This window comes from Eublepharis macularius, chromosome 7 (assembly GCF_028583425.1).
Source record: "Eublepharis macularius isolate TG4126 chromosome 7, MPM_Emac_v1.0, whole genome shotgun sequence".
In the NCBI taxonomy this organism is placed as follows: domain Eukaryota; kingdom Metazoa; phylum Chordata; class Lepidosauria; order Squamata; family Eublepharidae; genus Eublepharis; species Eublepharis macularius.
In genome coordinates, this window is record NC_072796.1 from 67,517,162 (window position 1) to 67,543,004 (window position 25,843).

At 42.2% G+C, this 25,843-nt stretch overlaps 1 protein-coding gene across 1 annotated transcript in view; it reads right to left on the minus strand.

Annotated features, from left to right (window-relative positions):
* MTCL1 (microtubule crosslinking factor 1) overlaps positions 1–25,843 on the minus strand; it is a 165,448-nt gene that overhangs the window by 61,781 nt on the left and 77,824 nt on the right. The window contains exons 4-6 of the mRNA XM_054986068.1: positions 10,682–10,741; positions 1,910–3,235; positions 797–952 (exon numbers count right to left, since the gene is read on the minus strand). Of these exons, the coding sequence (XP_054842043.1) occupies positions 797–952; positions 1,910–3,235; positions 10,682–10,741 (1,542 nt within the window). The remainder of the gene's footprint in view (positions 1–796; positions 953–1,909; positions 3,236–10,681; positions 10,742–25,843) is intronic.

Genomic DNA, 25,843 nt, shown 5'->3' on the forward strand with positions numbered 1-25,843 from the left:
GTCTCTGGCAAACCTTTAGTGCTGAGTCACTATTTAGCATAACCTCTGTGTACTTCCCAACTCTCTTTGTTCATGCTAACATCAATATGGCTTACTATTCTTTCTTTAGTGATTTCAGGCTTTTTAAACTTGTGCCTGGCTGAGTGGCAACAAAAGCTAACCCAGGACAATAGCTATTCAGGATGCTGCATTTTTTGACCCACAGTTTGAGTTTAGCTCCCCTCCACTTCACCTTTCTAATGCATTTCACAGACGTAAAAAGCAGGTGAGGTATAGTGGGATAGATCATTGGATAAACAGTTTGAAAGGGACATAGATGCTGCTGCTCTGGGCTCCATCCCCACAAAGGTCAGTTTGCCATGCTGGTGGTGGCCTCTGCCTCCTGATCTAGATTGGCCCAGTTGGGTTGCTCTGGTTTTGACTGTGGGTGGGACAGACTTAGAGATAGGTGGTGGAGCTGCTACTCATGAAAAGATAGGTAATATGTTTATTTTTGATCTTAAAAAAATTTAGCCCTTAATTCAATATATTGATATAAGCATAGGCAAAAAAATTAAAAAAATGCTACCAATTATGTCAGCGTCCTCACTTGAAAATCCTGATTATTTCTGGCATGTAAAGAGGAAAATAAACTCCACAACTGTAAAAATGCAGAGGGAGGGCAAATATGGAGAAGAACCATACCCAAACCAATTCCAATGCTTGTGGATCAACTATTAAGAATATCAGGAATAAGTTGAGTGGACTGATTACTCTCGTTCAAGGTAGCAGGAAACTTTTAATAGTCTGTGCTGACCTCTAGACTGAAACAACCCTTCTTTCCTGGCCTGTAGAGTTTAAAGTCTCCATCAGCTCTGATGTGTGGTTCGGCGGTGCCTCGTTGGTGGTGAATCTCTCGCTCATCTCCATGATCTTGATTGCGCTGCCACTCCATCTGATCCCTCAGTTTGGACTGTTAGGTGCATGGGTGGGGTTTATAACATAAAAAAAAAGGACAGGAGGGAATAAAAAACAAAAATGGGTAAAAGTAGACGACTGAAATCTACAAGACAAAGAAAAGCATGAACAGAAAAAACAACTTAAATGCAGTGGCATAAGAAAGTGAAGAGAACAGAACTAAAATGAGAATGAGCAAAATAATGGGCTGAAATATCTGAAAAGCAAAAAAGAGAAAGAGAGGGAAAAGAATGCAAACACTGGTTATGAGGCGCATGCAATGAGGATGCATGAGTCAAACCAACAGCAAGCATACAAGTTATGGGGGATATGGGATATAAGGCTTTGTCATCCTTACTTGTGCTGCGCAGGAAAGCCAAATCCAGTGTGGCAGCTGTGGCAGTACGGACATTGAGCCCAGGTAAAATGCGTTACGAAAGGCAGTCCTTCGCTGGCTACAGTGCTTCTTGCTCACCCCTCGATTATGTGAGAGAGCTGTAAGCAGGCTTTTCAAGAATATAACTTATTTTATTTTAGATTTTTTTATTTTTGGCAAGATCTTTTGAGAAACACTCAATAAGTGAGCAATAAGAAGGAAAAAAATCTCTTTACACAATGTTCAGGAAATACAGTTATAATGGTCTTTGAAAACAAAATTCATTTTGGCACTTGCCTGTTGGTTGTCATTTTAAGTTGAAATAATAACAGAACAGCCACAAATAATATGTAGCATCAGCTGTAATAGTCCATAAAAAAAAGAACCCAGATGCCTTTTGCTTCTGTTACATTAGCCTTTTGCCATGAGGAACAGCCTCGGAACCAAAGTAGCAGAGTTGGGGGGGAAAGCAAAGCTTACGAAATGTCTTATAATTTATACTTTAAAGTCATAACAAAACAGCCATGAGTAAAATCGGCACCATTGAAGCAAAGAAGAGTACCCCCCACCCCCCCAAAAAGAGAGAGGACCACCTACCTGGAAGTCTGTGATTAACTCCTTTCCCTGGTTACCAATGGGTGACTCTCGGGATATGGATGTCATTGTGGACAGAAAACTGGAAGACTCGGTAAGATGAGGAAGAGGGGAAAGATCTTCCATTTGTTCTTTGAGGCCATCCCCAACATTGTCAACCTTCTCCAGGAAGGTTTGCAGTTCTTTCCGGAACGTTTTCATCCTTGAATTAATCGTATCCAAAAGTTCTGGTTCACTTTCCCTTCCTCCCGTTTCATCACCTTTTTCAAAACCTTGTTCAGATGGTTTACTGCTGGTTATATGCACTTTTGCATCATAAATTAAACTATCGGTGTCAGTGATGAGACGATCCACAGCTCTTTCCAGACGTTCAGCATCACGTTTGATGTTGATCAAAGATTCTGCATCCTCTTTGGCCCTTGTTAATTCAGTAGAGCACAGATCACTAACTTCTGATGGTTTCCCACTGCCGAAACCTGATGTCTTTTCATACAAATCTTCTGACTCACTCTCACCTCCAATAGGTCCCTCTCTCTTTGGTTGAGGTAGACGGCCTTCTTCATTGTCACTCTCTTTTTTCCCTGTATCACTCTCAGCATCACTGTCCCTCGGGCTTGAAGTCCGCAGTCCTAAATGTGAGGCAAGATCATAGCGCTGCACATTGGACATCAAAACACGATTCTCATACTGGAGTTTCATCACTTTGCCACTCAGTTCATTGATTTGCAGTCGGGCTGATTTCAGCTCTTCTTGTAAGGACCCACTGCACTTGGAAGCATTATCATCAAGCCAGCCAGACTCCTGTCCAGGCTCAAACTTGAATTTATTTAGTTCACTTGTTAACTGCTTATTGTGATCTTCAATTTCAGAGATGGATCTCCTCAGCAGTTCTGCCTCTTCTTCTACAAACTGCAAATGACGACGTAGTTCTGCAGCTGACTCCACGGAGTCACTGTATGGTGAGGTAGGAATGCTTGAAATATGGTCCTGGCTAAGACACACTCTCTCATACTGACACCTCATGTCCTCCATCTCAGCCTTAATACCTCTGTTTTCTACCTCCAGTTCCACTAACTTCCTTCCCAATATGTTAGCTTCTTCTTCCACCAGTTTTAGGCGAAGCTTCAGTTCAGCCTCTCTTGTGCTGGGTGGACCTCCAGCCTCCCCAGTAGGGAGAGGACTTTCTACATCTCCATAGATGGACTTGTACTTCTGGAGTTCTTGTTCCAATTCATCTTTCTCCCTGCCTAGCTTGGCCATCTTCTTACGCATCAGTGCTCCTTCTTCTTTGGCAAACTGAAGCTGGCACTTCAAATCAGCACTGTCTTCCTGCCAATAGAAAAGACCAAAACAAAGACAAAAAAGGAGATTGTGTAAAAGAGAAAGACCAATACACTAGCCAGAACTTTGTAGAATATGAAAAACGTATATTTTTAATGGAAATGTATAAATGTATGGCTAGTTTGGTGCTAATAAAATGATCATAGTTCACAGACTCTTAGAAAAACAATGTATAACATTTATGTTTCAAAGACTGCACAATTTTTGCGCTAAGAAAACAAATTAATTTGGAAAGCGAACTCTATGTACATTCAGCTCCTTCAGAGTATATAAACCCTTCCACAAAATCTATTCAATGTCAGTCAGATAGGATAAAAAGTTGTCAGGAACAGTGCAGTTTTGCCCATTTCCCCCATGATTTGCAGATCCCTCACTATGTAAGGATTTAATGTCTGCCATCAACACTAACAGTGTGTCAAACCATGTGGCTATTTTGAAATTGGAAAATGGTACAAAAATTTGACAAACAAATCTCTGCACCATTACTGGATACCTTATGAAACTGTGCAGCAGTGAAATCAGTGCTATGATTTGGAAATGTCTGAAGGCTTTCTTCCTCCCTTATATAAACAAAATACCTTTTTTGATACTGCTTATTATCTTGGAACTGGCTTTTATGTTGGACTGAAGAGTCTGTTTACTTGATCTATTTACTTTACTGTAACAATCCAGCTGTTTGTACTGTATATTTCTTACTAAGTAATGGATTTTGTATAGTATTGTTTAATATATCTATTAACATTTCTTATCACCACATGTCTAAATTATGTAGCAGTGTGATTTTTCACCTTTCTGTCTTTAACGTATTTAGGGTACATGCATTTTGTTATTTTTTAATAGTTTTGTTATCACTACATGGGGAGGGAAAGGTTAAAAAAAATCAAAGATGAAATGTAATATTTGTCTATTAATTAGAATACTACTTTAATGGATTGTTCACATAGAGATACTAAATTTAAAACCTAGGAAAATATTAATATAAAAAATTAATGTGATATTTGGAGATAATCTCCCTTTAAAGCTTTAAACAATTATGGTGATTCCACCCCCCCCCCCAAACTAGCAAAATGCTCCATTAGCCACAGGTAGAGAGATGCCATGTATATGCGAGTAAAAGCAGTCTTGGGAGGCAAAGCACTCATGGGCTTCCGCCCTAAAGCTTGAATCCTAAGGTGCTGATCCAACTACATAACAGAAGTTCCTCTGACAGAACAGTATTTCTGTTTGTGGAGGAGAGAAAGAAGACTCTTGCTAATTGGCCTCTCTCACTACAGACTCCCACTTTGCCCCTGACACTCTGAGCCTGGGAGGCCATTGAACCACACAAGCACAACTTGGAGGGGCACAAAATGCTGCAGAGGGAGACTGTGCAGAGGATACCAGGTGCAGCATGGGAACAACTTTAGGACAGTGGTAAGTATGCATCTTATCAACTAGGCAACAGAAAACTTATCAACTAGCCAGAAGCCACTGCATTAACTCAAGCATGCAGGAATAAGAATGTCGAAATTTTCTGTAAATACATAATAATAATAAAAAAGATATACAGAAAATGCTTGTGGCTAAGAGACACTCTGGTCACTTCCACACAAGTTTTTGGTTTCAACTTGGGTTTAAAACTAGACTGTCTCTCCCCATCCCTGCCCTTGAACTTCCATACAACTTTGTATCCTGGTTTTCCTCCTGGTTTTAACGACAACAACAACATTCGATTTATATACCACCCTTCAGGATGACTTAATACCCACTCAGAGCGGTTTATAAAGTATGCCATTATTATCCCAACAACAAAACATCCTGTGAGGTGGGCGGGGCTGAGAGAGCTCTGAGAGAACTGTGACTGACCCAAGGCCACCCAGCTGGCTTCAAGTGAAGGAGTGGGGAACCAAACCTGGCTCTTCAGATTAGAGTCCCGCGCTCTTAACCACTACACCAAACTGGATCTTCAGTTCCATGGTTCACTCTGCTTTGGTTTCTTTTTTTTTTTATGAAACTAGCTTTGGTATGATCATTCCAGAAAGGATGTACTCAAAGCAGGTTTACTTACCATATGGATGGGAATGTGCAAATTTCTATACTTCCCTGTACACATTGGTGCCATTTCCTCCCCAGTCTGTGCCACTGGTTGGATTTTTGCTGGCTTTTGAAAAAGTCAGTAGTAATAGTTATAGTGTTATATTACACTATAATGATATCAATCCCACTTTTTTTTAAATGCAAAAATCCCTCCAGCAGCTGGGGCGTCTGTGTGAATAGCAGGTGCAAGTGGAATAGAGAAAAAGATGCCTAATCCTCCTGTGTGGATGCTCTGTTGGCACTGTGAATGCCTCTGTTTCACAATAGCAGAGAGTGCATAACAGAGAACTGTGTCTGTTTGGAAGCAGCCTCATAGTCCCTAACTGTAAATAAAGACTGGTCTTTAACATCCTGAATTAAAAACTTCTCAAACAATTTGGTATCCTGATTAGTGCTAATAGAGTAGATCATGACAGATGTAATTGCGGGTGTATTTGTTAGAAACATATGGTGATATCTAGTAACAGAAACAAACATGTTTGGTAACATACATCTTAGCTGAATTAGAGCAGTCAGGGCTGGCATTTGACAGCTTGTCTTAAAACTGGTAAGTTTTACTGTGTTTTCATATATTTTTATGCTTTTGTTTTCATTTTGCCCTTGACTTTTGCTTTCAAGTTTAGAAGGTATATTATTTTAATATAAATATTAAAGAAACATACATTCATTACCAAACTGCACACCTATTAAATATATAGACTAGTTATAGTAGCAGGATAGGACTTCTAATGCTAAGCTATAGGAACACGGCTTCAGCCTGGTGGAACACACTCCTGATGAAGATCTGGGCCCTACAGGATCAGCTGCAGTTCCACAGGGCCTGTAAGACAGAGGTGTTCCGCCAGGCCTTTGATCAATGTGTTTGCAACCATCCTTCCTGACTGGATGTTTACATTGTGGTTTGCAACAGATAAGTTTTTTTTGCAGTCTTTTAGTTCCAGATCACAGATGCCATGTATGCTGATTTTATATGTACTGCGATTTTCTGTGTTTTAGGATGTTTTAATTTGTACAGTTTTATTGTTGTGACCTGCCCTGAGCATGCATGTGGGAAGGGCGGGATATAAATGAATGAATGAATGAATGAATGAATGAAACTATTTATGCAAACAGGCTCCATGTATTAGATATCCTGGAGTTCAAAGTCAGTTTATTTGTGTCCAGTTAATTCCATAACGTGAAATATAGACGCTAAAATGACAGATTAGCTCTTCTGACCCTTTTACACATGACATCAGATGTGGAACTCCTAATGACGTGGAATCCAGTCTGTCTTCTCTAAAATGTTGTCTTATTTATTTTAGCCCTGCCTATTCTGCAGTTACAACCTGTTTTACAGAAATATTCTGGGAAATCCAGAGCTGACAACTCTTCATGTAAAATAAAATGAACCTGATCCTACTAAAATTTTGAAGCTATTTTTCCTGGGGAAGACACATACTCATTGTAGACAGAGATGGCAGGTAACTGTGTTGATCTGAAGAAAAATCCAGAAACAAAAGCTGTATAATACTTTTTAACAAGACCAACCCAATATCACAATTCAGAATTCAAATTTTCACGTTCTCCAGAACACTTCATTCAACAGGAAGTTAAGCACACATGCACACACACACAAACAATATTCATTCTATTCTAACTCTGAATTTCAGACTTCAAGAATCCGTAACAGAAACCAATTTTGTCAGTCTTACTCAAACATCTTAAAGAAAAAAATGATTAGTAGAAGATAACAGAATTACTAATTTATTTTTTATCCATGGTTCTTCTACTAGCTCCAAGTTGGTTTAAAGAGAACAGGAAATATAAGAATGCTGGAAGTGACTGCTAAAGAAAAAATATGTATACCAGGTGATAAGGTGCTTGCAGTTTATATTAAACACAGAAATGAGGAAAAACATAAATAATAATAAAAAAGAATATGAACAAACTAGGGCTGCTGTGCAGAAGCTATGATGAGACGTGATCATACATTCCAAACTTTATATCTTTGACCAGCAGGAAGACACAAAGAGAAAACGATGAGGACTAATGGTGCCATCCTAAGTAGATTTACAACCTTGACCGTTTCCACACATCTTACTGGCCTCCGGAAGGTTGCGCAAAACACCCAGAAGATAGCGTCTTCTCGCGCAAAATCGCACCAGAAAGACGCTATCATCTGGGAGTTTTGTGCGACATTGCGATTTCGCGCGAGAAGACGCTATCTTCCGGGTGTTTTGCACAACGTTCCAGGGGCCAGTAAGACATGTGGAAATGGCCCTTGTAAGCCCCACTGAGTGCAACAGATTCTGTCCATTGAAGGTATAACTCAACTTTAGGTTGGCACTGTAAATCATCCACTATCACTTATGCAAAGGTCTTGAATGGGCAGAATATGACTATGCACTTACTGCATGGCAAGCTTTATGAGATGGCAGCATAGCTGGTATGCAGGAAATTGGGCTGGTGCCCACATTCCTACCTTGCGTTGAAGGAACAGTTTTCTTTGTGTCCTGACTGCTGCCTGGCATTTTCCAAGAAGCTCCATTCTGCAGCTCTGCTGAACAGAAACTATTTTTTTCAATAAAACTAAATGGAGAGATGGTACCTCGAATACTCGCTTTCATTTCATGTAACTGAAACCATGAATTTGAACCAGCACTTTTGATATTTATACCGCTACAGGCACATACGAGTGGAACTAGTAGCTTTAGAATTTTGACTTGTGAAATCTTCTGGTTGGAACTAGGTTGATAAGGTGTTTTTGAAGTTCATACTTAGGATTTGTACTGTTTATTTTCTAAGGTACCAAGCAAAAGTAGATGGAAAACAGCATCCATGTGTGTGACCCAGTGGCACACATAATCACAGCATCCTTAAATATTGTTCACCAGGCTGTTGCACCTAGTATAACAGATAAGAACCAAGTGATTCAAGGTTGGAGAATGAGACTAACAGCATATTCCCGACAGAGATGAAATTCTAAAACTGTGCCTTCTTATTCAAAAACTTGGTAATTGCTGTTTAAAGAAAGCATCAAGCCACAGAAATGCTATGTTTTTGCCTATGTTAAAGCTTGGGAAGAACAGGAGTAAGGATTTTTTAAACATTTGTGAACAGTTCCAGTTCAAGTAATTCCCATAGGTATTCATTCTGCTTCACTGACTTTTTCATCCACTGGGCCAAAAGAAAATTATAAGTATAGCCTCATGGTCTGGAAAGGTAATACAGATTTTAACCTTGCCAATGACATGGAGTGAAAACAGATGTACATCTCTCCAGGAATAGGTGTGTGCTTTTCTGTTGCAGGAAGAGAACAGCTTCTCCATGCCAGCATGCCTTGTTGATAATACAAGCAAGGATTTTTACCTTTCCCCATCCCATGCAGACTTTTAGATTTTTCAGCCCTTCCTTATAAAAAAAAAAGTACCATGCATGGCTATTCTGTACTTTTATTTTAAAAACCACTCATTTTTTCCAAAGGCCTGAAGCACTGCGCTGGGTGCATTTATGTGGGGGTGAGGGGTGGGGGGACGAAGTGATTTCATCATTGCTACAGGAGCCACTCAGAGCTAAGCTAAGTGACGCCAGACACATGTTTTTTAATGTGTCGGGATGCAATTTTACCTGGGAAGTGTAGTTTTCAAAGACAGAGCCACACACAGAGTGAGTACTACTGATCTACTAAAAATGGAGTTTGGCAGGATATCCGTAGTTTACGTCACTTAACTCCTTAATGTTTCATGTATTTCTATGTATCTACTATTTTTCTGTGTATTCACACACTTTTTATTGGTACACTGAATATTGGTTACAATTGTATGCTTGTCTCATTTGTTCATATTGTGGGTTCAGGTGGTGTTCAGTTTGCAGTTTACAGTGTCCCTATTTTTGATATACTTTCTTATACTGGTGTACTTTTGGTTTTGCATTCCTTGAGGATGTTCCTTTTTGCTTTCTCTGTGGCATTTCTTTGTTCCTGTTGTGACAGAAGTAGCTTGCACTCATCATCTCCTTACAAAGCTGTGCTGTTGGGACCAAGGCAAAGGTGAGCTGCATAGGTGGTCAGGTAGGTGACTAATATTGTGGCCTATGAATTGAGTGTCCTGGAATAATCCTGGAGCAGCACAATTTATTTAATGAGGACTGCATCTTATCTCTTCTCCTAATTCAAAAGACATATGAGAAGACTTGGTTTTAACCCTTTATTTCCCTTTATTTGTGGGTTAACGGCTAGCTAAACGTGAGAAGTGGGTACAGGCAAGATGACTTCAAATGAATCTAGGCAACTTATATTATTATGATTACTAGCAGGCTTTGTAATACAGGCAACTGTAAGACAGAACAGAATCCAGTCCCCTCAGTTGTCAAGGCTTGAGATCTCGAGGAAACCCAGGTTGTGACTGTTACTTAGAGTACTTTCCATTAAATGAATATGTTTAATGAAAACCCTGATTAATTAATACCAGAAAAAATGCCTAATATGTGGAAATGGCTGATCACGGCACCTGATCTCTGCACATTCAGGGTTTGCACAGAGTGTACATGCACAGGTTCTGCTTATGTGATCAGGAGTATATGTACAGACTCCATGTGCATGGTATGCTTTAACATATAGGGACTGAGTGTGCATTCAGCTTTGACTGTGGAAGATAAGAATTATTTTACTACTGCACTTAAGTTAATGACTTTCCAACAAAGTTGCAGTGACTCCTCACTGAACAGAAATCCAACTAACAAGCCCAATTTATTTAACATCTAATGGAATGAAATCTGGAAAAACAGTCAGCTACTATAGTTAGCACTAAAAAGGAGAGAAATCCAAACCAGTATCTTTCCTAGGGAAAATCATGCTTCAAGAATTCAATAAAATCTACATCCAAGTGGGGCAAGCAGATTGCTTCACTTTTCTATTTTAATCAGGTTAAAAGAAACTGATATCTAGAGATCACATGCTGTTCACCTCTCATGAAAAACAAAGCCTTAGTATCCGAGAGAATAATATGCTATGTGTTGATTTAGTGTGTGAAATGCATTTTGTGCCAAGATGCTCATTAGCACAAAAAACCTTGGCACCCAGGATAAATTTAGTCAATGTCCCTGAGCTCTGTATGCTCCAAATATATTCTGAGACAAGATAATTTCATTTCCTACATCAAGAAATGCCTAATTTTGTCTACAGGTATGAAACCCCATAAAGGGCATTTAGACGATTAAAACCATATATTACTTCAAAATTGAATGTAAATTATGAAGACATTTAGACCACTCTTGTATTTCTAACAAAATTTCCATCCCCCAGCAAATTAGAACATTTATTTACAGACTAAACTTTTAAATGATAATGAAAAACAAGCATGTGCTTGGAAAAAATACCTGAGCAAAAGCCTTCTTTTCTTTGTGAATGTCCCTGCTGCCTCTTCTCTTCAAAGAGCTCTGAAATAAATACCATGGATAGCCAATTAATGATGAAGTTGCAGGAAAAAGCAAAGAGTTAGGGAGAGATCACCCAAATAATCCAATGGATGTCATGAAAATCATGGCACTTTCAAAACATTACAGCTTGGATCCTAAGTGTCCTTCCCCCTTGCAGCAGGCACGTTTGCTTATGGAAGCAAGGAAGGGTGATAGTCACCACTTCCTCCCCTCGCTGCACCCGTGATGTTCCTGGGGGGTACCCTGACCCGCAGGAGCACAACTTTAGGGGGATGGAAGACTGCAACAAAGGAGGGGAGACAGGAATACCACCTTTTAAGCTGTCTGAACAGAATCTATGCTTGTTGGATGTATTCTCCCCAAAATGTGCAAAGCAGCTTAAAGAAATCAGCTTACTAACAAGCTTTATAAAATCAGTTATAATTATTTGCTTAGTTTGATATAGCCATTTGAACCTTATTAAACCTTTGCCTTCGGACATTTAATGCAGCTCCTTCTTACTTTATCTTAAACTGATACCTCAGGAAGGCTCTGGTTACAATCTACGCTCTTTTTATTTACAATCATACAGGTGTTCTCTTCTTTACCCAATATTTTACCTTGAGAACACCTTCCCTTTTGTGTTTGTATGATCTTTATATTGCTGCCTCCCCAAAGGTTTTCACTGCCACCAAAGGCTTTCACTTTAGATCTCTACTGCTTAACTGGTACTACAAGAAGGCTTTGTTATGGATTGTAGTCTGATGGGGTGCCAGGTCCTCCAGTGGGGGAGGAGGATTCCCTGCTCCCAGCCTCTGTCCCCCACTGCCACGCACCTGGCTGGTGGTGGGGAAAGGCCTGGGGAATGGGCCAAGAAGGCAAAAAAACCTTCTTGACCAGCACACAACGGGCATGCTTCTGCTAGCCATGACAACATTACTTCCTTAAGTGACATCATCATGCTCGCTGGAAGTTATGCTCCTGTGCTTCCCTAATTAGCCTCTGTGAAGTGTGGCAGCATGCCCATTGTCAGGACAAGCGATGGCATCACTTCCAGAAGTGATGGTATTGTGCCCTCCAGGAGCATGCGTGCACTTTGCGTGTGCACAAGAGCACCTTCCCAGTAAGTGCCAGGTCCCCCACCCCACTCCTGCCAGGAGGGTAAGGGGACCTGACAATCCAATAATCTGACAGAAAGGTCAGCACCATTTTGATAAATGTATTGGTTTCAGAATAGTTCTTAAGTTTGGTGGTTTCAAAAGTAATTATATCTTCTTAAAGGTATATTAAGAGATTCAGTCACATAGTCTAATTTTCCACATAGATCTTCACTAACAGAACAAACTCTGCACAGACATAGATACACTCAGGCCTTTCCACACAGCTTGCCTGACCTACATGGATAGGGTTGCCAGCCCCCCTCAATGTCCCAGCAGGGGACAGGGGCCTGGCACTTACCTTTGGGGAGAGGGGGGTGAGCACGCATGGAGCGCATGCGTGCACCCCCCCACAGGTGTGATGATGTCACTTCAGGAGTGACATCATCGCACGGCCTCTAGGCAGGCCCATTTTTGGGTGCTGTAGAGCGCTCCTGCGGGCCATTCTGCCATGGATCAGGCCCATTTTTGAGGCACTGCGGAGCGCAAAAGCATTCTTGCGCTCCATAGCACCTCAAAATGGGCCCGATCCATGGCAGAACGGCCTGTTTCCGGCACTGGGGCACACAGGAGCATTCCTGCGCAGCGGCTCAAAAATGGGCCCAATCCATGCCGAAACAGGCCCATTTTGAGTGCTGTGGAGCACAGGAGTGTTCCTGCACTCCACAGCACCTCAAAATGGGCCCGATATGTGGCAGAATGGGCCCATTTGGGGGCTCTGTGGAGTGCAGGTGCACTCCTGTGCTCTGCAGCTGCTGAAAATGGGCCCCGTTTGCTGTGGATCGGGCCTGTTTTGCGCACTGCAGAGCACAGAAGCACTCCTGTGCTCCACAGTGGCCCTTATCTGGGCCAAAACGAGCACAATCCCGGCAGCTGCGGCACACGGGAGCACGCCTCGCTGCAGGGGAGTGCACAAGGAAGGTGCGTGCCCCCCGTTACTCAGGTAAGTAGTGTGGGGAGCGGAGGTGGGGGATCCCCCACCCCCACCAGGGGGCTGGGATCCCTATACGTGGAGGTCTCTCTCAGATATACACATACTGTCCCAGTGTACACACAGTTAGCTTGACTTAGACACAATTACACTCTCAGGCTTCCACACAGCTTGCCTGATTTAGCCAGAATTCTTTCTTTGAGAAACACAGAGCCTCTCTCAGGAAAACACAGTTTCATTGAATTTGGCAGAATAAATACTTTCTCTCAGAAACGCACAGCTCAGGCTTCACACAGGTTGCCTGACTTAATATTTTCACAACTTCACACAGACAGTTCAGGCTTCACACAGATTGCCTAACTGAACCAGAATGAACTCTTTCTCTCAGCACACAAACTAAAAACTGCAGTTCACTCCACCTCCCAGGGTACACCTACTGGCCTATCAGAGGAGACTGTATTTACCCATCCAGCCTCCCTCCTCCTTTCCTCAGAGGCCTACATTTAAACTTACAGCAACAATTTTAAAAATCCCATATTAGCAAGAAGAAACAAAACACACAAACTTCTTTATACTCAAAATATTACATCAAAGCTATTTAAATCAGCACAATAAAACCAGAAAGCAGCAGGAGCAAAGCAACAAAGAGAGACGCAATAGAAATAAGAACCATAAGTTAAAAGAATTCTAAAAGAAAACAACACTAAAATTACTAAAAGAGCTAACTATTAACCAACTGCCCTGGCAGTTTAAAATGTTTAAACTTAACATCTCAAACCAGACAAACCACTAGGGGGAGGACATTCCACAAGTGAAGTGCTTCTACTAGGGTTGCCAGGTCCAGGTTGGGAAATTCCTGGAGATTTTGGGGAGGGGACAGGCCTCAGAATGGTATAATACCACATAGTCCATCCTCAAAAGCAGCCATTTTCTCCAGAGGAACTGATCTCTATCACCTAGAGATCAGTTGTAATTGTGGGAGATCTCCAGCCGCCATCTAGAGGTTGATAACCCTAGCATCTACAGAAAAGGTCCGCTTCCTACCCACAGTAATTCAGACAGCAGAGAACAAAGAACAGGGCTTCTGTCCATGATCTTAACTGGCAGACAGCTGTGGGTCCCACATGATGACGGACTTGTGTGGTTTCCTTGTTGCTGGTGTAGTTTCTGATAACGTGCAGTTGCAGTGGAAAGTTTACCTGCTCAGATCACCTCCCCTTTTCTGGGCCACAGTGGCTTTTTCCATTTTTTAAAACAAAAAACATTAGAATATTGTTATATTCTAATATTGTTATATTGATATAATGTTAACAATCAGGGCCGGCACCTCCATTGAGGCAACCCCGGCGATCGCCTCCAGAGCTGAGGCACCGGAGGGGACACCGATGCCGGTGCTGCAGAGCTCGAATCCAGATGCCCAAAACTAGGCCGGCTGTTTCTCACGCAGATTTTCATCCCCACGGACTTCCTCAGGGGCGTGTCAGTATTGCACAGTGTCTTTTACAATTCTTTCATATACTGACACGCCCCTGAGGAAGTCTGTGGGGACGAAAATCTGCGTGAGAAAGAGCTGGCCCCGGTTTTGGGCACCTGGATTCAATCATCACCAATCTACTGGTCACATTGCAAACTGAAAGAAGAAAGAAAGAAAAGTTTATATTTCAAGGCTATTTGCTGAACTGACTTATTTTGTACCTTGGAGTCATTACTTGTGGAGTTAATTATACAATATGTATTGACTATGAATTGTTGTTTGCACATGAGAAATTGAGCACTTGCCTCTTTAAATTGTTCTAGTAAATTTTGGATACGCTTTTGACTTGGCAGGGTTTTTCCCCCTCTCTTGTTTCTGTGCAATTTAGCTGGGTCTTGCCTTTTGTTACGGGTGCTGCCAGTTGGCGGCAGCAGCGTGTGGGCAGCTGACCAGGACGGGTGAGAAGCTGCCTGCATGCTGCCCCGGCCACCTGCAGCCTCCCAGCTCTCCTGCGCTGCTGCCGCTGCCACCAACACGTGCCCCCGGCCGGGAGCAGCAGTCACGGGCCAGGTGTGACAGGTGTCTAGTGCAGTGCGCAGAGCAACGAAGCAGGAGGGCTGGGAGGATGCGCCTCCCCAGCCACCCACCGTGCCTAGCTGGGCCAGCAGCCTTGCAGCCCTCCCACCCAGCCACCCGCAGTCCTGAAGCTGCCCCCCCCATGCCTCAGGCACCAGAAATCCTGGCGCCGACCCTGTTAACAATATGTGTAAGTTTCTCTAAATTCCCAGCTTTCATTATAAAAAAGCAAGTCTCTAGCCATTGTGGAGATATGCCTTTCTTTTTATATCTCTGCAAGGGAAGGGGCTATTTCCTCGCTTGGTGGCGGTGGGGAAGGGGAGGAAATCACTGCTGCAGGGACAGTATCAGGGAAAATGGCTGCTATGTAGGCCAGAAAATTCAAATTTTCCCACCTACCCACAACAGCCATCCAGGTTTTACTTTGATCTTTACCCAAACTTTGGAGCAAAGTATGTTTGCAAAAGATTGGAGAAAAGCCTGGGAAACCCCAGGAGGTACACGAATGGTACCACAATGCTCTTCCCATTTTGTCTGCCTGATTCCATATTAGTCAGAATGGGATCACAAACACTGGTCCACGGACATCCTCTTGCTCCATCTGTCTGCCCAAGATAACAATAAACAATCCAAATTTATAGCTCTTGATGGGCTAGCAGGAGCTTTCTTACTAATATTAAGAGCCAGATTGGTGTAGTGGTTAGAGGACTGGATTAGGATCTGGGAAACCCAGGTCTGAATCCCCACTCTGCCATGGTAGCTTGCTGGGGGACCTTAGGCCCGTCATACTCAGTCAGCCTAATCTACTTTACAGGGTTGTTGTGTGGATAAAAAAGAGGAGAGGAGAATAACATTAGTGGCTTTGAGTTCTCACTGGGGAGAAAGACAAGGTATAAATGAGGTTACAAATAACAATAAATGTTGCCTATCTGCTGAACTCCAAAGCAGAGTGTTCATATTTATGAATTTTATAGTTCAATCTAATTAATTCCAAGCACAATCCAACAAATTGACTCTAGCCCACAAAAAATATGCTTTAATAAGTCCACTAAGCCTTCAAGGTGCCACAAGATTCCTTTTAATTCTATTTTACTTCTGTTTTTATTCTTTGACTATGTGGTGCAGCGAGTAGCCTCTTCCGGCATTTACCCATGTTTTCAATTAGCACAGACAAACGGAATCCAGATTGTGTCTACCGCCCCACCTTCACTGTCTGCATGTTCAGTTGAATGTCTCCAACCAATTCCTATACATGTAGACTTGTATGGCACATAAGTACTTCCACACAACCCAGACTTTGCTTTTTATAGTACTCCCAATCATGCAACGAAGCACGTGCAGAGGGGCTTGCTGCATATCAGCCGAATGGGCAGGTGTTGGGCACAGAGCCACCAGGAGCAATTCTGAAGCAATCAGGAGCAATTCTGCTGCCCTCCACTGTGTGATCAGAGGATTCTTAGATGAACATCTGAAAAGGATTAGTCTTTTTTTAATAACAGAAAGAACAATAGTCCTTGTTCTACAAACACAGGGATTAAAAACTGAAACATTTAGAAAAAACTAAGCTGTATCATATATTTTGAGTTTTACACAATCGTGTAGAGTATGATAAACAATACCCTATAGTTAAGAGTGCATTGTAAAAGTCATGTCACTGTCAACCTTGCAAAGCCCAAGTCTGATAATTTTTCATAACCATGGTGGCAACTTTTTATTTGGACTAGTCTTTGATTGTGGGGTGGGGTGGGGGGGACTGGCTTTTAACATTCAGACAGTGCAAGCAACCATATGCCAGTGGGAAAGCAGAATACTACTTGCTTCAGTGGAAGGCTCCACCTATAGTAGAATGAAAAGATAGGCTCCAACCCCATGTAGTTACTTGCAGCCCTTGTGGAAGTGTGCTAGCCTTCCACTGTAAAACACTGACAGAGGGTCAGTATACATACTATAGGCATTGCAAAATTGTGTGTATGGAAGTACAACTGTTATTAGCACTTCAGCATCATAGATTCATGCTGAGATGCTGTACCTACACAGAGCTCTATAGCCCTGTACAGCCACAACATCTCAGCACCTAATCCAATGTAAACCAGGCAACTGCTTCCCTTGGCCAAGAAGTGCAGCATGTTGCATTCCCATGCCAACTGCAACTGCTTTAGTGCACTATTACTCAGCCAGGGTTAGCCAGATTAAAAACTATGATGTTTGAAGCAAAAGGAATCCAAGCTTGCAATTCTTAAAGCTTCCACCTGAATAAATCACCATTCTCTGTCCAATTTTACTTTCCTGGTTTTACAGGAAGAATCATCAGAGAACTCAGAAAAAAATCCCCTGAGACTATTTTCAGGACTGAGTCATATCTGTAAATGCATACACATAGCTACCTAAGTGTTATGAATTGCTGGGGAATAAAACAATTACACTGATAAATCAGTATTTTTGAATGAGGGTTATATGCTGCTCTGTCTTTTCTATGTTAGCTTGAATGATAGTATTTTCAGTTTTAAAAGAACCCATTCATTTCAGAAACATTTATTTTTTAATTTAAATTTTGGATTGATACCAAAAGGCCAAAACAGCCAAATCAAACTAAGAAAAAATCAGCTAGCATGTGGGATTCCATGAGGTACTATTCTTATCCCTGATGTTATTCAACCTCTATATAAATAAAGCCTTTAGGAGAAATCATTCATAACTATGGAACTGAATGGCATCAATATGCAGCTCTACATACCCAGCTCTGTATCTCACTATCCAAATCCCCCAACGATGCTGTAGAGGTTCTGAGTTGCTGCTTGACAGCTGTTGCAAATAGCTGAAAGCAAATTAAGCGAAATTGAACCCAGACAAGACAGAAGTGATGTTGGTTGGAAAAGCAGAGATCTTGAAGAACATCGTGCTTCTGACCTTTGATGGAGTCCAGTTGACCCTGGCTGACTCAGTGAAAACTATGAGGGCTACATTGGATCCAGCGCTGCTACAGATGCAAGTAAATGCAACAGTAAAAAAAAGAGGCCTTCTCAGACTGGAAGATGGCCCCCTACCTTGATACACTTGATCTGGCCCCTTGGATTTATGCTACAGTAACATCAAGACTAGACTACTATCATTCACTCTACATAGGGCCCTTTTCGCACTTATGGTTTAAACTGCCATTTGAGCATTCGCCTAGATACCAACAGCTTCGGCATTGCATCTGTTCATTTCACACTGTCCACTGCAGTTTTGATTTAACATCTGTGCTTCATTTCAGAGAAGTGTTCATTGCATTGCATTTTTGCTCTGTGAATGTCGTAGTTATTGATTATATTGTATTCACTTGCAGTATATAATCAGCCTTGGATCTCAGTGAGAAAGGTGGACTATAAATAAACAACAACAATAATAAAACCGAGCCGTACTTACTCATAACCATTGTTCATTAAGTTCTTCTGTGTAGGCAAACATTAGGACTGCACATGTGCTGGCCAGCCAATAGGAGAAGTTTTTCTCGCTTCCTTAAAGCTCCAATATGGGGTGCTTCTCCTGGTCCTGCAGTAGACCATTTTTCTGCCTAAATGGCCACATAATATATAAGAGATGCAACCCCTTCTCTCAGTTCTCCTGAGATGCTGTGAGCTCATACGGGGTCTTCACACCAGAATGTTGAGAGCAAGGCAGGAGGAAGTGAATGTGTGCTTGCACTGAAGAACTCAATGAACAATGGTTACAGGTAAGTACAATCCTATTTTCACCTTCGTTCTTCTGTGCAGTCCCATATTGTGAAATTATCAAGCTACACTCTCAGGAAGTGGGGTGAATCTCTCCAAAACCATAATTTTATTAATCATAATGCAGCTAGAAATAAAATGCATTTAACACCACCATAAAGAATTATAAGTAACTTTTTGTAAAAACCTGAGAAAAAACTATGTCAACAATGAATCACTAAATCCATTACATTTAATATGCAACAGCTTGTACTGCACTATTTTAAAAAAAACAAGGGTGTGTGTGTTCTTTTGGTTAAAGCTATTCAAAAAATTGTCCAATAAACTATTATCAAAACAAGTTTCAACAGTATGTGTGTTGTCAAGCAACACATTTCATGGAACCTTCAGAAGTGCCCTTCTGGATGAGACCAATGTTTTATCTAGGGAAACCATTTCAGCCCTCCACCCTGATGCCATGATGTCACTTCTGGCATGATATAATCAGCAAGGGACCTCCCAGTCAGGTCTCCCACATTAGGTTCATCTAATCCGGCATCTGCCCACAATGGCCCATGAGTATTCTGAATGTGGCTGTACCACAGATTCATACAAGGATTTACAATACTTGTATTTTTATTTTTAATACATTTTCTAACAATTCCTAGAACAGATCTTCCTTTTGCACCACTGCCACATGTTGCATTTGCATTTTCATTCAGCTACCCACCATGATCCCAACATGTTAATATTCATGTCACTTGTGTGCACACTGCAGTGTGAATCTACCACTACTCCCAACTCAGATTTAATTTCTACATATGTGAGGGGGGGGGCAGTGAAATCTGAAGAACAGCAAATCTAGCAACTTACATTACCAAAATTTGAAAACTGCATCTTCAAATGCAAAACTAGAGACAAAATACATATGCTGCTTTTATTTAGGACAACTGACAGAAAACAGGGATTGTCCCTGAAGAATATGATATGTGTTGTAGTGTGTAGGGTTCTGACTTAGGAGTGGAGAGTATATTCTCACTCAGCAATGAAGCTCAGAGGGTCATCTTGAACTCTCTCAGCCTAACCTGCCTCACAGGATTATTGTGAGTAGACTTGGGCATGAACTGCATTACGAACCAAAAAAACCCACAAACCGTCTGATTATCTGTTCGCGAACTGGTGGTTCATGAGGGTCCATGGACAACGAACCAGTGTTCGTTGGAAGCCCAGATCGTTGTGTTCGCCCACAGTTCATGACGCCAGACAGTCAGGCACCATCAATCAATTCCCTTGGAAACAGAGCTGGGGGAATGCCTGGACTCTGTCTGCACTCCTTCTGTCGCCCTGGAAACCCGAATCGAAGCCCAGCTTACCTTGATCGGCAGGTCTTCCTTCCATCCATGGAGCTGTAAATTGGTTACAATTGGTTACATGGGAGAACACACCCGGGGGGGAGGGAGGGGGAAGGGGGGTGTTCTGTAGCCATGGGCACTCCAATCTCATCCCTGCAAACCCTGATAGGCAGTTCTGACGGCGATCCCCTTGTACACTGGGCCAACGTCAACTGGTGGCTCTAATTGTATCGAGTGGGAGTTTCCTGGGGGCCTTAGATTAGAGAGGGTATAACTCCAAGATCCCTATTGCAATCTTGACCAAATTTGGGTGTTGGCTGAAGGAGAGCTTGCTAAACACTCCCTGTGAATATGGGCTCTCTAAGTGCAACAGGGGTTGTTCTGAGCCCCACGAACCACAAACTGGTTTGGTAACAGGAAATGTTCATTTTAGTTCGTTGGTTTGGGTTCATTGGCGGCACCGAACTACAAACCACAGGTTTGTTAATTTTTTTTGGTTCATGCCCATGTCTAATTGTGACTATAAAATGGGGGAGAGAGAGCAGTAAGTGCTGTCCTATGCTCCAGTCCTTACAGCAATGTAATGAATTTTAAAATATAATAACAATGTTTGCACATGAGCGCTTTGTGCAAGGATATCAGAAACAGGGACAGTAGATGCTATTCTCCCTCCCCCATGAATCTATTCTGTTTGTTTCCACAAGTGAGAAAGAGCTAACATCTAAGTAGCCTACTGGAAAATCTAGCCTTAAAATCTTGCTGTCTCTTCTAATGTTAGATTGTGACCTTTTCATACAGATTTCGTATATGCAGTCAGATCAGCAATAGCATAGGGACCACAAAGAAATCATCTTGAATTTTTATCTGGCTTCAAGGTGGGACATGACTTGCGCTGATCTTTCCAGCGCTGATCTGTGCTCTATGGAACTAAAAAGGTCACTAAAACAAAAAACACTGGTGGCAAATCTATACTTATACTTTTATAAAAAGTTTCCAGATGTCTAAATATAAGTCTACACACAATTGCCATCTATACGCAATACATTCAAATGTTGATAACATTAGTCGTTGCATGATCTGATCTTCAAAGTACAGGTTATGGAAGTTCTATGCTCATTTTGTGGCCATTAATGTAGGCAACCATTCACAGTATATGAATTTCTTCCAAGGAATATAGAAAATAATATAATGGTATTTATTATAGCAAACAAGATTTATGGAATATAAGCTTTCAAGAGTCAATATCCTTTTATCAGGTATCTGACAAAGAATACTTGACTTTTATACCCCTGAAATCTCATTGGTTTTTAAGGTGGTACTGGACTCGAATCTTGATCTTCTACTGCAGACCAACATGACTACACACCTGAGACTATTATGACACACATTACCTATATCATATTTCCATAACCTATGCTACATAGCAGATTATTTTCATTTTTATAATTTTGATATATGAAGAAAATAAAAAGTACTTAATGAGTCTGAATATTTCTCCTTTCTCCATCCAGTCCTGTTCAAACTATGATCTCATATTGAGGCAAGATAACAGAATCACAGAATTGGAAGGGGCCATACAGACCTTCTAGTCCAACCCCTGCTCAGTGCAGGATGAGCCTAAAGCATCCCTGACAAATATTCATCCAGCCTCTTCTTGAAATCTGTCAGTGAAAGGGAGTTCACCACCTCCCTAGGCAGCTGATTCCACCTTTGAAGTACCCTGACTGTGAAAAAGTTTTTCCTAATATCCAGCCGGTACCTTTCTGCATGTAATTTAAGCCCATTGCTTCGAGTCCTATCTTCTGCTGCCAACTGGAACAGCTCCTTGTCCTCCTCCAAATGACAGCCTTTTAAATATTTAAAGAGAGTAATCATTTCCCCCCTCAATCTCCTCTTCTCCAAACTAAACATTCCCAAGGCCCTCAGCCTTTCCTCGTAGGGCTCAGTCTCCAGACTCCTGATTGTTCTCGTCGCTCTCTTCTGTACCCTCTCAATTTTGTCCACATCCTTTTTGTAGTGAGGCCTCCAGAACTGCACACAGTACTCCAGGTGTGGCCTGACTAAGGCAGTATAGAGAGGGACTATGACCTCCTGCAATTTCAGTGTAATGGCCCTTTTGATACAACCCAAGACTGAGTTTGCCTTTTTTGCTGCTGCATCACACTGACTGCTCATATTTAGTTTACAGTCCACTCTTACTCCAAGATCTCTTTCGCATACACTGCTACCCAGAAGTGTATTCCCCATCCTGTATTTGCGCTTCACATTTTTGTTGAATTTTGTTGTTGAATTTTAACTCTATCTTCTTGAGTGTTTGTCATTCCTCCCAACTTGGTGTCATCAGCAAATTTAATGAGTAGCATATTTACCCCTTCATCCAGATCATTGATAAAAAATATTGAAAAGTACCGGGCCCAAAACTGAGCCCTGTGACACCCCACTGGACACCTCCTTCCAATCTGATGAAACGCCACTGACCACCACTCTTCGGGTGCAGTCCTCTAACCAGTTCCCTATCTACCGAACTGTCCTATAGTCCAGTCCACAGTCTTCCAGTTTATCCATTAGAACGTCATGGGGAACACCTTATCAAAAGCTTTACTGAAATCCAGGTAAATCACATCGACAGAGTTTCCACAATCCAGTAAGCTCGTCACTCAATCAAAGAAGGAAACCAGGTTGGTCTGACAAGATCTTTTGGGGGCAAAACCATGTTGACTTCCCTGGAACACTAAGTGGTCCTTCAGATACTTACAGATCGATCCCTTTAAAATCTGCTCTAATATCTTCCCAGCAACAGAAGTCAGACTGACTGGCCTGTAGTTTCCCGGGTCATCCTTCTTCCCTTTCTTACAGATTGGGATAATATTCGCTCTTCTCCAGTCTTGTGGCACATCCCCAGCCCTCCAGGAGGCCTTGAAGATGATGGACAAAGGCTCTGCAAGATCTCTAGAAAGTTCTTTGAGCGCTCTTGGGTGCACACCATCCGGCCCAGGGGATTTGTATTCATCCAGTGCAGCCAGGTGCCTCTCCACAACCTCTCTGTCAATGTCAACTAGACCCCCCCCCCCAGGTGTCCTGTTGTGTCTACTACCATCTCTAGATGGGCTCAAGTTCTTCAGGGAGAAAACACAGGCAAAGAAGTCATCAAGCCTGTCTGCTTTTTCTCTGTCCTCCATCAGAGTTTCTCCTTCCGCTCTCAACAGCGGTCCAATTGCCTCTTTTACCTTGTGTAACCTTCTCACATATCTGTAGAAGTTTTTGTTATTGTAGTGACCCCCCCCCCCGGCCAGACCCAGCTCATACTGAGCTTTGGCTTCTCTGATGGCTGATCTGCAGTACCTAGTAACCCTCATATATTCCTCTTTAGAGGTCTGTCCTTCTCTCTATTTCCTGAACATTTCCTTTTTCTCCCTTAGCTTATTCTGGAGCTCTCTGTTCATCCACATCGGTTTCTTGGAGCCCTTACCATGTTTCCATCTTGCTGGAATAGTGAGGGCTTGAGCTTGCAAAAGATCATGTTTGAGAAGAGCCTGCCCTTCATTCGCTCCTTTCCCTTCCAGCACACTCCCCCACGGAATGACTCTCATCAAGCCTTTGAGTTCATTGAAGTCAGCCCTACGAAAATCTAACCTATGAGTCTGGCTACAAACTTCCTTGGCTCCCCACGGCAACTGGAATTCAAGGAGGACATGGTCAAGGAGGACATAAGTCAGACTGTGGATGATCTCTCGGATGAAGCAGCTATTAAAGTGAGAATTCTCACTGTATTTTTTTCCAGTTACAGCTTTACAGGCATACTTGCTGCAGTTGATCCATTTCCATGGCTTTGGTTCAAGTTCACACACCAAAGGAGAAAATCAAAATCCACATTCCATCAAGGAATTTTAAGTGGTTTTCAAAGTACCATCTGATTTCAAATCCAAGTATCTATTGTACTAGCAAGTTAATGCAAACACCATTGCTATTCCCCTCTTACTTACCTACCCCCACCTCTCTGGTCTGTCCCACAGCAGAGCTACTATTACATACAGAACAATCATTAAAGTCTGTGACCTCCAACAGACCCTTCAGAACTCAATGCAATGCAGAGATATTATGCAGCAGTCTCAAATCCAGCTTCAGTGTGCTCATGCTTAACAGCAGTGATGAGCAACCAGTTTAATGCAATTTAAAAACATTTTATAGCAAAAGGATGATGGTCTAGCACTGCAATTCACATAGTTCTTAATAAGTGTGAAGTCTTTAACGGCAACAATCCTAACAGTTTCATCAATGGCTTAGAACTGTGTAACTTTGCTTAGGATTGCACAATAAATACTTTACTATTTAAGCCTTTTGCTGAGATATACTGGCATAACTCAAAAAAGCATCACTGTCTTAAGATATACTAGTACAAACATCTACTGGCACCATGCAGCCAATCATAGCTCTCCCAAGCTCTATATAAACCCCAGCCAGAACACCTATATCTCATATGTCAGGGGCTACATCTTTCTGTCCTAATGTCAAGCATACCTGGAATCACATGTGGAGACCACAGTGAGGGAAGCCTGGAAGAAAAGACACTTTGCACCCACATGGGTCTCCCAGTACTCAGCATCACATTATGAGGCTCATAGGCAGCTGCTGGTGGATGGGGAAGATCTGCTGTAGCAGTGCCCACCACTTGGATAGGCTCCAATCCAATATTTTAATCTTTTTACTTGTGCTCTCTCTACTTGATCTACTACTTTAATATGGTATTTTATTATTTATTCCTTAGTACAACTATTGTGTTTTAATTCTGTTTTGCTTTTTAAATGTATTTTATTATGTGATTCTATTTTAATAGGTAACTATGCTACTGCAGCTATTAATTGATCTTTATGTGACTTTTCTCTTTTGTACCGGTACATTTTTTAAGTAGATATATTGTATATGTTTTTTAGATAAAGGCTACAGACCAGAAAGAGTTTAGATAACTACATACTTTGGCTTTTCTTTCAAAAGTCATCTTTTAAAACAAGTTTTAGAAAAAGAACTGTTAAGAAAGCAATTTTTTGAAATTTTTATTTAAAAAACAGTATTTGATCATCTGATGTCATTAACATGAATTTGGAATATGTAAAGAAAATCACATCCCAGCATTCCAGGACCAAAATAACCCATGCTTTCAATGGAGTATTAGTAAAACTTTGATGGAGAGATTCAGCGTGCAGCAGCACAAACCCCTCTACCGTGGCCAAGGCACAGATAACTTCACAATCTAATGTTCCCTATCTGTTCACTTACAGTTGTAAAAGTTAGGGTTGCCAGTAGAGATGGGCACGATCTGCATTACGATTGAAAAAAAACCACGATAATGGCGATCGCACGATCGTGACCCAGTGGATTGTGATCGTCCATGGCCCACGATCCAGCGATCAGGAGGGGCCTGGATCGGGGCGATTGGTCTCAGATCATGGATCCAGACACTCAGGCGCCAGCAATCTATTCCCCTGGCAACGGAGCCAGGGGAATGCCTGAGCTGTGTTTGCCCTCCTTCTGTCGCCCTGGAAACCCAAATGGAAGCCCAGCTTGCCTTGATCAGCAGGGCTTCCTTCCAACCATGGAGCAGCAAAGCAGTCACCAGTTGGGAGAAGACACCCAGGGGAGGGAGGGGGAAGGGGGTGTTCTGTAGCCATGGATACTCCAATCTCATCCCTGAAAACCCTGATAGGCAGCTCTGACGGCCAAACACAGATGGCCAAACACAAACACAGATGCTGCCATCATCACCCACCATTCTTTTCTCGCCTGGAATACCAGCGCGTTCCTCTTTGGCCTCGTGAGCGGGCATATGGGGGGTGCTGCTTGCGAGCGGCCAGACCCCCTGCCCCCTGAGGGGAGGTGGCTCATCGCCGTCTCCCCGTGCCTACCAGGCCCGGCAGCTGCCGCCACCACCCACCTTCCCACATAGCTG